General features: G+C 40.9%; 1 protein-coding gene across 1 annotated transcript; it reads right to left on the bottom strand.

Annotated features, from left to right (window-relative positions):
• Positions 1 to 3585: 3585 nt before the first annotated feature.
• On the bottom strand, positions 3586 to 12852 carry elmod1 (ELMO/CED-12 domain containing 1). The gene is made up of 11 exons (XM_030100210.1): positions 12836 to 12852; positions 12373 to 12444; positions 6901 to 7046; positions 6608 to 6636; positions 6411 to 6508; positions 6108 to 6237; positions 5799 to 5932; positions 5557 to 5625; positions 4205 to 4255; positions 3957 to 4090; positions 3586 to 3864 (listed from the first exon to the last, which is right to left on the bottom strand). The coding sequence occupies exons 2-11, from the start codon at positions 12387 to 12389 to the stop codon at positions 3689 to 3691; spliced, it is 984 nt and encodes a 327-aa protein (XP_029956070.1). The 5' UTR covers positions 12390 to 12444; positions 12836 to 12852; the 3' UTR covers positions 3586 to 3688.
• Positions 12853 to 13480: the final 628 nt, after the last annotated feature.

Below are 13480 nucleotides of genomic sequence, written 5' to 3'. Positions count from 1 at the left end.
GATAATAACACATCCATTCAAATTACATGAGGTCATGATCATGCTCTACAGCAAACCTGATTTCAAGTTTTTCATTAATCTCAGGGCAGTATCTCAAACATGCATGGTTGTGACGATCGTTTCTGGACTGGACGATGTTTAAGAAGACAGGCTCTGTCTCTCCTTCAACTCTGTCTTCTGTCATGTCAGTGTGTCAGTCTCTCTTGAAGTGTGATCTTACTGCCCTCTGCTGTTTTTAACCGTAATGATTATGAGAAGTCACAATGTTCTTAAACCAGACGCATCATGTCATTTTACAGTAGAGTTAAAAACAATTTTTTTTTTCTTCTACCAGACCTACAACTGAAGCAGTATGAGACAGTTTGAGAACTGCTTCATATTCCTTAGCATCCAATTAACACTGAAGATGAGTGTGGGAAATCCTGCACGGGGCTGTAGAATCTGAGCAGCGTGAGAAGCATCAATCTTATTTCAGCATGACAAGACTCACAGTGGTAAAGACGTTTCAGATTGCACTCTTTAAGAAGACATTGCAGGTTTTGAAAAATTGCATCAATGTAAAGATCATGATGCAGATTATTCATACTTTTTTCCAATAAAACAATGTCAAGGATACTCATCCAGTTAAGATCAAACTGTATTTACTGCCGTTGTATTTTCAGTTCTTTAGTTGTACCACAGTTCAACATATCCCAGCTATTTTGAAGCAAAGATGAGGTTTATCCTCATTCTGATGCATTACAAATCCCTTTTCTTTTTTGAAACCCAAGCATTGCTCATTTTAATACTACAGCATTACCATTGTCTCTATGCACTTATTGGACATCCTGCATCCAGAAAGCATCGACACAACAAATCTGAACATCACAGTGTGCCAGATGAATCCAATATGTTCTTATGTGGCTTCTATTTAATCCCTGCTTGGGTCTGAAACAAATATATGAACAAACAGAGAAATATACTATTTTAATTCCCAAGAAGCACAACAACACCAGCAACCAAAGTCATCCAGTGATTTAACTGACATTTAAGTTTTATTGTGTTCTCAAAAAGTACATCACCGACAAATGAAGCACACTGTTACAACATCTATAAGTACTTTACTGAAGAATACTGAATGTCAGAGCAGTGACAATGAAAAGTTCATGCAAATCTTAAAGGCAGTTTCGAAGCAGAATATACAGCAGCGTGTATCTAACCTCGTCTACAGTACCGAGGGGCACGTCGGCCCTTACACCACAAATTACTGAGTGATTATCATAAAGGAAACTGCATGATTCTTTTTCTTTTTTTTCTTATAATAGTGCAAAGCTGACCATAGTGAAGCAAAGCAAACTGCAAGCAGGAGATGAAATCAGCACTGACATTCACTGAAGAAAACAGCTGCGTAATACTGACGAGGAGCTTCGACATTCACTTCAAAAGAACACAAAGGTTTTCAATACTATTCAAACACAATCAACAGTGCAAGCATGGCAGTAAAATATCGTCAGTACTGTACATTTTGGGTGTCGTGTGACGAGAACGTTTGTCAAAGCATGACGTGGATGAATGCGGGATGCAGTTTGGTGAAGAAGTGCTCGGGTGTCACGCGTGAGCTTTTATCATTCAGTGGGAACTCAAAGTGGGACTCAGAGCTGAGATGGCAATCAAACCGCTGCTCCACAGGCAATGAAACGGCTGTGACCAGTGTTTAGACAGAAGAATAAGCAGATATTGAAGAGAACGTCCAAATTAATATTAAGAAATGTACCCTCGTTTTAAACAGTAAGAGATAACTTACCCCGGAAATATGGTGGATTACAAATACTTAAAGAACAATTAGCAAGATTTATTCAGAAGGCTGAATATCAAATAAAGATGTTTGTAATAACCTTAATTTTTACACACTCCATTTGCTATTGCCTTGTATTATGATTATTAGATTCCATTTTCTTTTTCGGGGCACAAAGCAAGTCTGTCAAAGTATGGAAACACACAGTTAGCTAAAGCGAGCATAATAGTTGGCAAATCGGTCTGTAAACAAGCTGTGAGAATGTTTATAACTTGATTTCACAAAGCTATGATGGTGTAAACATGAAACCTTCCAAAAGCAACTGAAAAAGTGTGAAAATAGCGCTTTGAAAGAATGATTTACAGTAAAGGACAAATTTGTAATTGTCTTTTTTTTTCTTCTATTAGTATAAATAAACTCAAAAGTATGCAAATGTGGGATTTTCGATAGAAATTATAAGATAATTGTTTATAATAATTGGATGATTGTGAGACAGTAAATTTTTTGGGTGGTGCACTGACTCCATTTCTGCTTCCAGCTTTTATTCTCAATGAAGCGACTCTGAGAAGTTTGTATTTAAGCTGCTCACCGAACTCCATTCATGATTCAAAAGATCAAGACAAACATCAGTTTCTCGTAATTTTAGCAATAGTTAACCTGAATTAGGAGCTATAAGTAGCAGCTACAATTTGATTAGCATAACAGCACTGAGTTGCACAGCAAAACAAACACTCAGGCACACACGGTGCAAATAAAAACACATTGAAAGACATGTGCGTTGAACTGAATGTAAATTATTGCTTTGGCTGATACAACAGTGGACACAGTGTCACATTCAGTGAATCCAAACACAATCGTGAAGGTGAGCGATGTGATGAACATTCATAACACAATTTCTGCATGGATCTAACTAAAGGCAACAACTTTAGCAAACCTGTGAAAAAAGAAATTGGGCATAACTGGTAAAATTGTCAAGGTTTTCATCGCAAGGATAAGGGTTTTCAGATTGCAATAAGTGCTTTTTAAACAAAATCTACAAACATTATTTAGTAGCAAGTTTACAAAACTTCGAACAAAGCGCCGCTGTGATTGTTGAAGTTCTCCACATTCGAGATTTTGGCAAGGAGAAGTCTTAGGTATAAACGTCACGTTGACGTCAGAAGTAAATCACGTTAAATAAATCTCTGGCAGTTAGCTAATACAGACAAACTAAAGACGTGAAGCGGCCCTACTCACCAGAGTTTTTCTCAAACTTACCTCATAAATATTAATTTCTCTATATCTGAGTACAAAAATGAAGCTCAGGTCTGACGGCCGACCGGCTGCCTGCTTAAAGCACCGCGCTGCAATCTAAAACTCGTTTTTGGATGAGAGAGTAAGTTTGGTTTTGTCACACCAAGAAGCAAAAACAAAAGGCTCGATAACTGAGGCGTAACGGCTGTGATACAATCGTCATGGATCATTAAAGCAACAAGTAACGATGAGTGTGTGACGGTGTGGTGCAGCCTCCTCGTGCACAGCTACAATCGCTATGGTCATCTCTGATGCTGGTGGTCTAACGCTGCAGTGAGGGCGTAGAGGCAGTGTGTGTGTGTGTGTGTGTGTGTGTGTGTGTGTGTGTGTGTGTGTGTGTGTGTGTGTGTGTGTGTGTGGTTGACTGAGCTGTTGGCAGTGACGCGACATGACGTTAGCTGGGACGATTCGGGTTGAGAACCAGGAGAATCTCCCTGAATGTCTTCAGCAGTTTGAACTGAGTGTAAGTGTGCCAGGATTTCTGATTTTCATTAATCGATTTTTCTTTTTCTTTTTTTTTTTTTAATTTCCTCAGCGTACCGGACATCCGGGCAAGAGACCTCTGCCGGGGGGGGGGGTGAAGGGTTAAGTGAGGGAAGGGTGGTTGGTTGAGGGTGGAGTTTAGAGGTTGACCAGGTGGAGGTCGGAGGCGGAGAAGTGGGGGCACAGAGCCATGTCCGGGTTCTTCAGCTGCCGCAGGATCCTGCGGTGGAACTTGGAGCGAACGCGGTTGAACTCCATGATGTCGCTGGGGTCTTCCTCGATCCAGAAGCGGTGAAACTCCTGCATCAAGTAACCTGCATTGTAGAAAATTTCAAAAAAAAAAAAAAAAAAAAAGCGTCATGTATACTTCACAATCCACAGCTCCACGCTCATCAGGTGAACTCACAGAAGGTCTGTTGGAAGTGCAGCAGGCTGGGCATCTCTGGAGCCACGTTGTACAGATGGGTCTTCAGCGCTCCGCTCACCAGCAGAGAGTAGGCCAGGTCTGTGATGTTGATGCCCACGATGGCAAATGAATAGCTGTTGAGACGGAGGCATTGGGAAGACAGAATTCACCAGGCAGATCACAGGACAACTGAAGCAGAAGCCGAGTTTCACCTCCTCCACACACGAAGTGCACGGCCAGAGACTCACCCGATCGCTTTGTCGAGGTTTTTCTGCTCCCATTCAGGCTTGCTTGTCTCACTATGAAGGAAACACAGCTGAGTTATGCATCGCCCACACTGAAGCAGTGTCAATCGTTTGTGAGACAAAACAAGCTGAGGACATTTTTGTGGGAATAAAAACAAGCTGCGAACTAACTACATGCTTTTCGGTGTTTCTGCTTTGCCACAAAAGTGCAGCTCTGAAATGTTAATTGACTGCGGATTAAAAGAACGGAAGTTTCAGTCTGAGATCAGAAATTAGTTTTTAGACCTCAACATGTGTCACTTCATTTTACAAAGACTTCGAACCTCATGCAGGAAGCCACATGAAGCCCTCTTGATTGCACAGAAATGTAAACATTCATCTATAAATAAATTTATAGATTTTTTTTATATTTAGATAGCTTTATATTATATTTATTTTATATTAGATAGCTTTTTAAACTGTTTTATTCCATAAAACAAATGCAGCTCCCTGAGGTTTTTCTATGAAAAGTTGTTCACATGACTGCAATAAAATGCCATGATTAATGTATATTTTCATCTCTAAATATAAAAATATCAGGCGTTTATTTTGCCTTGTTTTTCTTTTGAAGGTCACAAATACAAAGAAGCATATTACATTCAGTTGGGGAATATATATTAAAAAAAAAAATGTTTTCCTGAGTATAACAAATAAGTTTTTATCACACAGCATTATGGGGATTTGTTTTTGAGCTCAGGTTAAAAGAACTATAATCCCTTACTCCCAAAAAAAGCTATATGTTGATAGAATTAAGCTTTCCTTTTCATGGGTATTTGAAATTATTTTGCATTTAAGTGGACATTTTCATTCGTAATATTTAAATTCACTACATCAACCTGAAGCCTTCGTGAGGGACGTCTTTTTGTCGTTACTTTGCGCACAAATCCTACTGACTGCAGCTGTAAGCGAAGGGCAGAAAGCTGTGAATGCAGCAAAAACAGCAAACAAACGGATGAAAGTGAAGTCGAGTACCTCGGTTTTCTGAGTGTGCTCCTACAGTGCATGTGACAGACAAAAAGAGAAAGGAGGGCGTGGGCAGAAATGGAGGTGGAGGAGAAAAATGAGAAGAACAATCTTCATTGGAGGAATGAGACGGCTGGCGCCGGGATGCCGATGAGAAAACAATGCAAGCGGCGGCAGTTCGGAAAAATATGAGGCAGTGAATGACATCGAGCTGCAAGAGTGAATACAATCCAGCAGAGAATGGTTGAATGCAGAGTTATGGGCGATTCAGTGCCGTTTAAAGAGGCAGACTGTGAAGCTGCTCTCATCTCATCCACAGTTTGGCCATGCAAAGTCTGTCGGAGCGAACCTACTTGTGCTTCGGCTGCAGGGAGTCGTGGAGCATCTGCAGAGCGGTGGCCTTGTCATGTTCTGCAAAATACCTGGAGAAAAACATTTGAATGCAAATGAAAATACCCCACTCAAAGATTAATTATGCATTCATTAACTTCCTGCTTTCTTAACGGACTTTGTACCGGTGTGTGTGTATGCATGTGTCCATATGTTAGCACTGACTGACACATGTGCTGTAGTGTCTCAGGTATGACTGACTTACAACAGATTGTGCAGGCCCAGGAGGCCCATGCCCCTGAAATCAGTCTTGGGGTCGCTACCCTGGAACCCAATCTCACACCACTGTTTGGAGATGCGGCCGCTGAGAGGCGTGTCAGGACGCAGCTCCTTCCAGAGCTGCAACACATAGGCGCAAACACAAGCTCAGTACAGATATTTGACTTATTACTGTAAAAAGAGGTGTACAGTAGCAGTCTGAAAGTCCAGGTTAAATTTAACACAGAGAATTAAAACCTGGAACTGTGTAAACGCACAACTCTTGTTTAACATTCAGTCAGAAAGACTTCAGGACCTTCATCAGCATGTCCTCATGCTCCGAGTTTTCACAGTCATAAGGCTCCCTGCGCAGCTTTTCCACCTCTGCCACCAGGTTCCTGTAGCCCACAATCTGCAGCAGGCTGGCCTGCAGAGAGATGCCCAGCCTGGGGACACACGGCAACACAAAGGGAAGCTGTTTCAAAGACGTTAACTTCGCCCCCACAAGTACCAACTCCCCCTCCGACAGTCACGGCCGAGCAGCTCCCGCGACGACAAACCCACCTCCAGATTACTGCAACGGCAAAAAGAAAGCGATAAGAGAAATGTGGTGTCTCACTGTGGGTTGGTGTCGGGATTAATTTTCTTCAATGCCATGATGTCGTCAATGGTTTTCTCCACTTTATCGGGATGGACGCTGAGCGCAGACTGCAGCAGCTGGACAGCAAACAGAAACATGAAGGGAACTTCAGGATAATTGAGCGCCAGTCATACATTATGCATTATGTTTATAGCGAGAGATTTAACACACTGTACCTCATTTTTGGAGTATCGCAGAGACGACTCTGAAATGAAATAGTTGCAAACTGTAAGACAACTGCACACAGACACCTTGAAAATCCTGGAAGTATTATTTGAAACATTTACCCTATGTAAACTGTTATATTTCTAAATGAAGTCTTTACTATCCTGATTGTTAAAATTTGCAGAAAATAGTGAGTGCACGTCTTAGACTGAGTTTTAGTAAAACCCTCCATCAGTTCAAAACAGATTTTAGTTCCCTGATGTGAATCGACATCGGTTATCTAAGCAGGCAGTCAGCAGGGTACCTATCTTGAGGGTCCTGCGGGCTCCGTGCTTGTTGTTGTAGCAGATTCGTTGCAGTTCGCAGCGGCCCGTAAACTTCCTGACAACGAACTTGAGGCCTCGCCACAGACATTTACAGTAGAGGAAGACAAAGAACTGGGTCACCACTCTGGGGAGGAGAAGACGGAGGGATTTCAGAATCAGACAGGCCGAGATGTGGAATACAAACACATACGCAGTACAGTATAAAAGCAAAATATCGTGACACTGAGTTCTGGTACCAGTGAACCGTACAGTGACTTAAAAACTCAAAAAAAATAAACAGTACGCTGTAGATGATGATCTTCGGTTTGAAAAAAAAAATTGTAACATGAGTCAATTTTCAAAAGGAAACTGTTTGTCCAGCTACAAAATGTGAGGAGCTTCCTCTCATATATCATATATGTGATTTGCATGACAGTAGGGAAAATATAATATATACCTGTCTCAATCAAGTATTATAAAACAAAATACAAAATATTCAGATAAAATGAAATAAAACAGATCAGAAATACATGATTATCTAGAAAAAAACAATAATTATAACACAATTTAATATATAAAATAGCTATGGAATATACTGATCTTGAGCATGAAATATAAAATGCGACAGTAAAAATTAGCATTCTTCGATCATTACATTATGTAATGGTAAAATCCTCAATTAAATCACAACAATTTAAAGACATTTTTTGTTTTATTTTCACTCATTCTTTCTAAACTTCTTTCTGTACAGCTCTGTGTGTTACAGCTCTTGTACTGAAAGTGTCTCATAAGTGTATTTCTGATCAATTTGTGTCATAAAAGTCCATCAAGCTCTGAAGAGCTTTTTCTAATCAGAAAACAGAGGAAGTACCTCGCGGCAGGAATAGAATGAAAAAAAAAAAGGTGACAGTAAAGGATGAGTGAGGAGCAGACAGAAGATGTAAAGAGGAGGGAGTCGGTGGATTGTGCATCGCTTCTCGTCTGCCTTGGGAGGCTTGCAGCAGATCAAACCGTGCTATTTTTGCAGGTGACGCCGAGAATGAAAATGAAGACGTCTTGGGAAATGCATCGCGACCCATTAAGGAGCTGCGGAGGCTGAAAAGATTTCCACTGTTCACCTGCCTACTCCCTGCAAATGTTCAGCTTTTACTTCCAGATTGTATCTTCTCTATTTAAGCGAGAACAAACGCGCCTTCACTTTGAATAAGACTAAAAACTCGCCGTGCATGTGCCGCACAAGCAGAACCCTTCTCTTTGTTTTTCTAGGATAGCGTTTTCAACCTTTCCAGGCAGGAAATAAATCCTGACAATGTTGAAGGATTACTGCAGAACATCATCTTCTGTGTAAACAAAAAGGAGGCGAGAACAGTCCAGAGGCATTAATTCCTGTTTCTAGGCCTGTGGATGGGACTGGCATGTTAAACAGCTCCTGGAGAAGTCATTTTCTCAACCTTCAAGCAAGTGAGCACAAAGCGAAGGGGGGGATGGTGGGAGCGCCGCACACAAGCCATCACAGGCTTGGTACCCAGAGCTGTCTGATAAAATGCCAGGAGACACCGAACCTGCCCCCCTGCTGATCCATTTTACAGTCTTCCACGTGAGGGTCGGTCGTGGAAACACTGGCCGATCGAGGAGGTCTGGAAAAAGTTACAACAGCAAATGAGCCCCCTCTCTCTCCCCCCCCTTTTTTTTTTTTTTTTTTTAAATCAGTTTCTGTTTGAAAACTGCTGCTTCCTCTGCTGCTAAATCCAGGTGATCAAAATGTTAATGAACACGTCTAAAACATGTTTTTTCACAGTATCTAAGATTTACTCCTGTGAAGGCTACTGAATAATATAAAACTACTTTTCGGTTTGGCCATAAAGTTTAAAAGTGCAACTTGTGCCTTTTCTGTAGGTTTGAGGGAAACCACTCAGATGTTTGTTTACAGTAGAGTGATGGCTCAGCAGTTCCCACTGTCACCTCGCAGAGGTTTCAACCTGCTGTTGGCCATGAGGATTCGATTCAATGATGAAGCGATGCAGTAAAAAACATGACCAACCTACTGGAGGAATCATCCTACATTTTGTCTGTTTTTGTTTATAGATTTTTTTTTTCTTTGAAACAGAAAGTTGGGAGAGGTTGGATTGTGTGGATGTCTGTTTGACAGTGTGCTGCTCCTGTTCTAAGATGTTTCAGTTCAAACCCACTGCCTCCAAATCACACATCATCCTTTAGACCTTCTCCTCTTACACAGCTAAGACCTTTCCATCACGGATCCCACAGAACGTAATAAAAATACAACCATGAAAAAAAAATACATCTTCTAAAAGTCAAGGGTTTCGTCTCGGAAACACTTGAGGCTGTCTCATAAAAGTTCCGTTGTAAAGATTTAAACTGTACTCCGCACTTGAATGATGCGGTGCGGATCAATACCAGCAAGGATGTAAAATCAATTTTATTGTTCAGAGACACAATAAACAGAACGTTTTCTCAAGAGCAATTTTCTTCGAGTGTGTGCTAAATGTGCATTTGAATATACAGTTTATCATTTTAACTGGTAATTTTCAACAGACATTTGAAAGATGAACGAGTTAAGGGTTTTGCTCGTGTGGTTAAATTCAGTTGATAAATATACTAACATTAAGATGCATAAAGTCTAAATTAAATTTCTGGTAGTTGTCATGAACCAAACTGTCTTTCTGGAAAAAGGTGATTTTTAACTTACTGTATGCCATTCATGTGTTTTATTCTTTGTTAAAGTAGAAATAAATAAGCGCGTGTGACACAAGAATATGATTCTTTATAAAGCAGCAGTCGACTACCCATCATTCATCTCCATTCGGACACACTTTCACTGATGCATATGGGAAATGGAGGCAGATATGTCTTTTCAAGTGGAAAAACTAATTTCATCTGTAACAATAATACAAGTACTTTCAATTTGAAATAGTTAAGAATTATAAAATTTTTTCAGTGAATATGCCGATGAACAAATTTTATGGGACACAAAGTCCAAAAACTGATGTGAATTCAGCCTACTAGGTTCAGCATCCATCAATTTAGCTTCGATTCACCTCTTCGTGTAAATGAGAGTTCATCACATAGAAAAACACCTCGCATGCATGTTTTTGGGTTGCGGGAGGAAAGCAAACCACCAGAATTTATATTAAAAAAAAAGTCATGCATGAAAAGAGAGAACTTTTAAAACACACACAGAAAAACCAACAAAGTCAAATTCAAACTGGGGATTATTGCTCTAGAGCTAAACATAAATCATTCAGACTTCATTTACTAGAGGTTTTAATACTACATAATGCAATATACTGCTTTACACAGTAAAAATTGTAAAATAAAGATCAAAACATAAAAATCATTGCTGTCACAGTGAGGTGAGAGGGCTTTTCGTGTGAATAATTTTCTCTCACAGTCCAAAAACAAGCATTTGAGGTTAAATGGTGATTCCAAATCTTTTGCAATTCTTCCTAAACTGTCACAGCAGTCAAGCTGTGTGCAGCAGCCATCCATCATCTTTGTCCGTCTTCTCTTCATCCAAAGTTATTAAGCCAATTGTTAGCTGCAAACAAAGGCTGAAATGAAGAGTAAATTCTGGACAGGTCGCTGCACACAACAATAACATGCAAACTCAACAAACAAACACTCAAAGGCAAAACTCAAACCAGAAGTGTTCTTTTTGTGAAATGTAGTGACAACTCTGTGCAGTTCATCATTACTGGAAAAAAAAACGTTAATCTACTTACAATTGTGGAGAATTTCCTGCTAAGATTGTGCAAATTCTTAAAACAACATTTTTTCTTTGAATGAAATTAATTTGACATCAAATGGACATTTTTAACCATCTTTTCATGTGGACTTGAAAGGTGGGACTGGGTTCAGCATTTGTCAGGCAGGGTGAAAAGATGCTGCTACATTAGGATTTAATGTTTTTGGAGTCTGGTGAACAAAACAGAGGGTTTCTCCACCTCGGCTGCTTTGATTTCGCCCGACTGTACAAAGTGCTCCACTAAATCAGTAGAGTCCCTCTTTAAGTGCGTCTACATACTCTGATCAGCCAAAAACCATTAAAAGGCTCTACATGAATCATTTTTACATCAGTAAACTATTACCACCACCACTGTAACACATTAGTATAATTACTGTAAACAAAGTCAGCCAGCAGTAAAAATCATTGGCAGCCTCTGCTCGGCTGTTCATTAAATGTTAATGGAAATAAATATCTTCAGGACCACAACAAAGGGAGTGAAACTCAAAAAGTCCTGCAATGGATTTATTCCCCTGTGCGTAACCAGGAGATGGGATAAATGCAAAACAGAGGTCTGGACTTGAAGAGAAAGCACAGAAAACTCAATTCAAAGTTGAAGACATCTATAAATGAATACAGAGAGAAAGTAAAAGAAAGCAGCATTGATGCAATTTAAGTGATTTCCATAAGTGTTTATATAACTTGTACAAGAGATGTTTTAGCAACAGTTTTACATCACAAACCTTCCCTACTGCTTCAGTGGTCTTGGACAGGTCTGATATTCTTTTTTTTCCACAAAAACTTTAAACCTGCATAAAGATAACCTGAATGCACTCCAAAACCAGAACATAAATCAATAAAAACCACCTCAAGAATATAACAATACTTTCATTTAACAAAATCTGTCTAAAGCCTAGTTTTCAAAGTGATTTAAAAACAGATAAAGTCCACCAAAAAAAAAGGTCTGAAGTTCATCCAAACCACTCTAAAGACCAATCTAAAACCTCTATATAACATTTGAGAACAACATGAACTCCAGACCAAAACCACACAGAAAACCAGCCCAAACTATTGGAAACCAAGTCTGAAACCAATCCGAAAATCTCTATTGAGCTGGTTTAAAACCAAATCCAATCCAAAATCATCACATAAATGAGAAAATAAACTAGTTTATTGGCATTTTAAATGTATAAACCTGATTCCAGCCTCACAGAAACAGAGTTCTGTCATTTTATACATTGCTTTTCTTTCACAACTTGCCCTCATTTTTTATAAGTCAGATACACACAAATGTGACATAAATCCAACTGATATAAAATCTCTTCTTATTGTTTTATTGATTCCAGCATCAATTTAACAAGTATACGTATAGAAATATACTGAATCTCTCAGAAAACCAAATAAGGCTGTTGCACTATTAATAGAAACACCTCTGGAGAGCTTTTGGTTTACATGTGCTGAATAATGAAGAGGCCTCCTCACTAAAGCGACCCACACCACAACAACCACTCTCCGCTGCACTGTCATCGATTTTCAGCCCTTAAATGGGAGAACTGGGATTAATTGGTCTGCGATGTATGTTTGCGATCAGAGTCGGGGTTGGATAAATAAGAGAGGAGAGGCTGAGGGGGGGAATCAGATGATGAAATGAAATCCTTCACGTTTCCATATAAAAAACGCGAATCCGTTTACGAATTACGTCGATGTTCATAACGGAGCGTCGCTTCACCTCAGAAAATGCTTCATGTTGGCCGCTGTCCCCCGTCAGATGTCTCCGGCGCTGTGTTCCCTGCAGAGATCACCTGCAAGCAGAGGAGACGCGGGTTTGTGGATGGATGCGGCCGACAGACGCGCACCGGTCGGGCCCGCGCGGCTCCGGAGCTGTCCGCGGTGCTGACGCATGAACGCGCAATCATCCGCGGATTTCCGCCGCAACCGAGCCCGATTCCTACGGCGTGAGACGGGATAAATTAATCTCCGCGACACGGGAACACTTTTGTAAACGTGCCCGAAGACGTGTTCCGCGGCGAGGCGCAGCCCGGTTAAAAACCTGGCGATTTAGTCTGATTAGCAATCCGACGCACAGACACGGACTAATCCGCGCCTGCGAGCACTGCGTGTGGTTTATCGCCGAATGCACGATGTAAGCATGCAGTTGAGGAAAACATAACCCGTGCAATTGGTTTTCTTACCGATTCTGAATGGCGACAGGCGAAACGGAGGCGGGCTGCAGCGGTCGGTCCTCTTCGCTCGGCTACAGCCGCTGCTTCTCCTCCATGATGATGACAGTCACTGACTGAGGCTCCGTCTAAAAGCTACAGCACAGCAACGCAGTGCGTGCTCGCGCGCACGCGCACGCACACACGTAATCTACCTGCACGACGTTTTGACTGATTTACAAGCCCTCACACTTGAAAACACCACAACATCCAGTAAACCCCCCCCCCCCCCCCCCCCCGCAAGCCCCATGAAGCGAGACGCTTCAAAGAGATCACTGGAGAAGTGGCGTTTTCATCAAAACATGAGCAAGCTGTGACCTTTGACACGGTCGCCTTGCTTTTTATGCTGTCTTGTTTTTTTGAACAAGAATTTACTCCATGTTTGATCATTGGGTGGTGATGCAGCAAGCTTCTAATGGGCAGATTGTGCCTTATGCTTGCACCACGCGTACTAGTATATGAAAATGCATCTGTCCATCATCTCGCACAGTTCTGAAGCGGATTCAAATTGATAATGGGACTCATGGCTCAGGTTGTCCCATATTTGCATCTTTTTGGACTCCCTGTGCAAAACCCATAAATGCACAGAGAGAACATGCAAACCCCTCACAAAAAGGA

The sequence above is a fragment of the Salarias fasciatus genome, chromosome 10, assembly GCF_902148845.1.
Source record: "Salarias fasciatus chromosome 10, fSalaFa1.1, whole genome shotgun sequence".
Taxonomy (NCBI): domain Eukaryota; kingdom Metazoa; phylum Chordata; class Actinopteri; order Blenniiformes; family Blenniidae; genus Salarias; species Salarias fasciatus.
Note: the sequence above shows the minus strand (reverse complement) of the source record. Positions and strands in the feature narration are given on the sequence as shown.

Excerpts from the sequence above, each read along its gene's own strand:
- elmod1 (XM_030100210.1), bottom strand. Across the intron at positions 6,238-6,410 it reads AATCCCGACACCAACCCACA|GCTGGGCATCTCTCTGCAGG; the intron begins GTGAGACACCAC and ends GTGTGTCCCCAG. Across the intron at positions 3,865-3,956 it reads GCACTTCCAACAGACCTTCT|GTTACTTGATGCAGGAGTTT; the intron begins GTGAGTTCACCT and ends TCTACAATGCAG.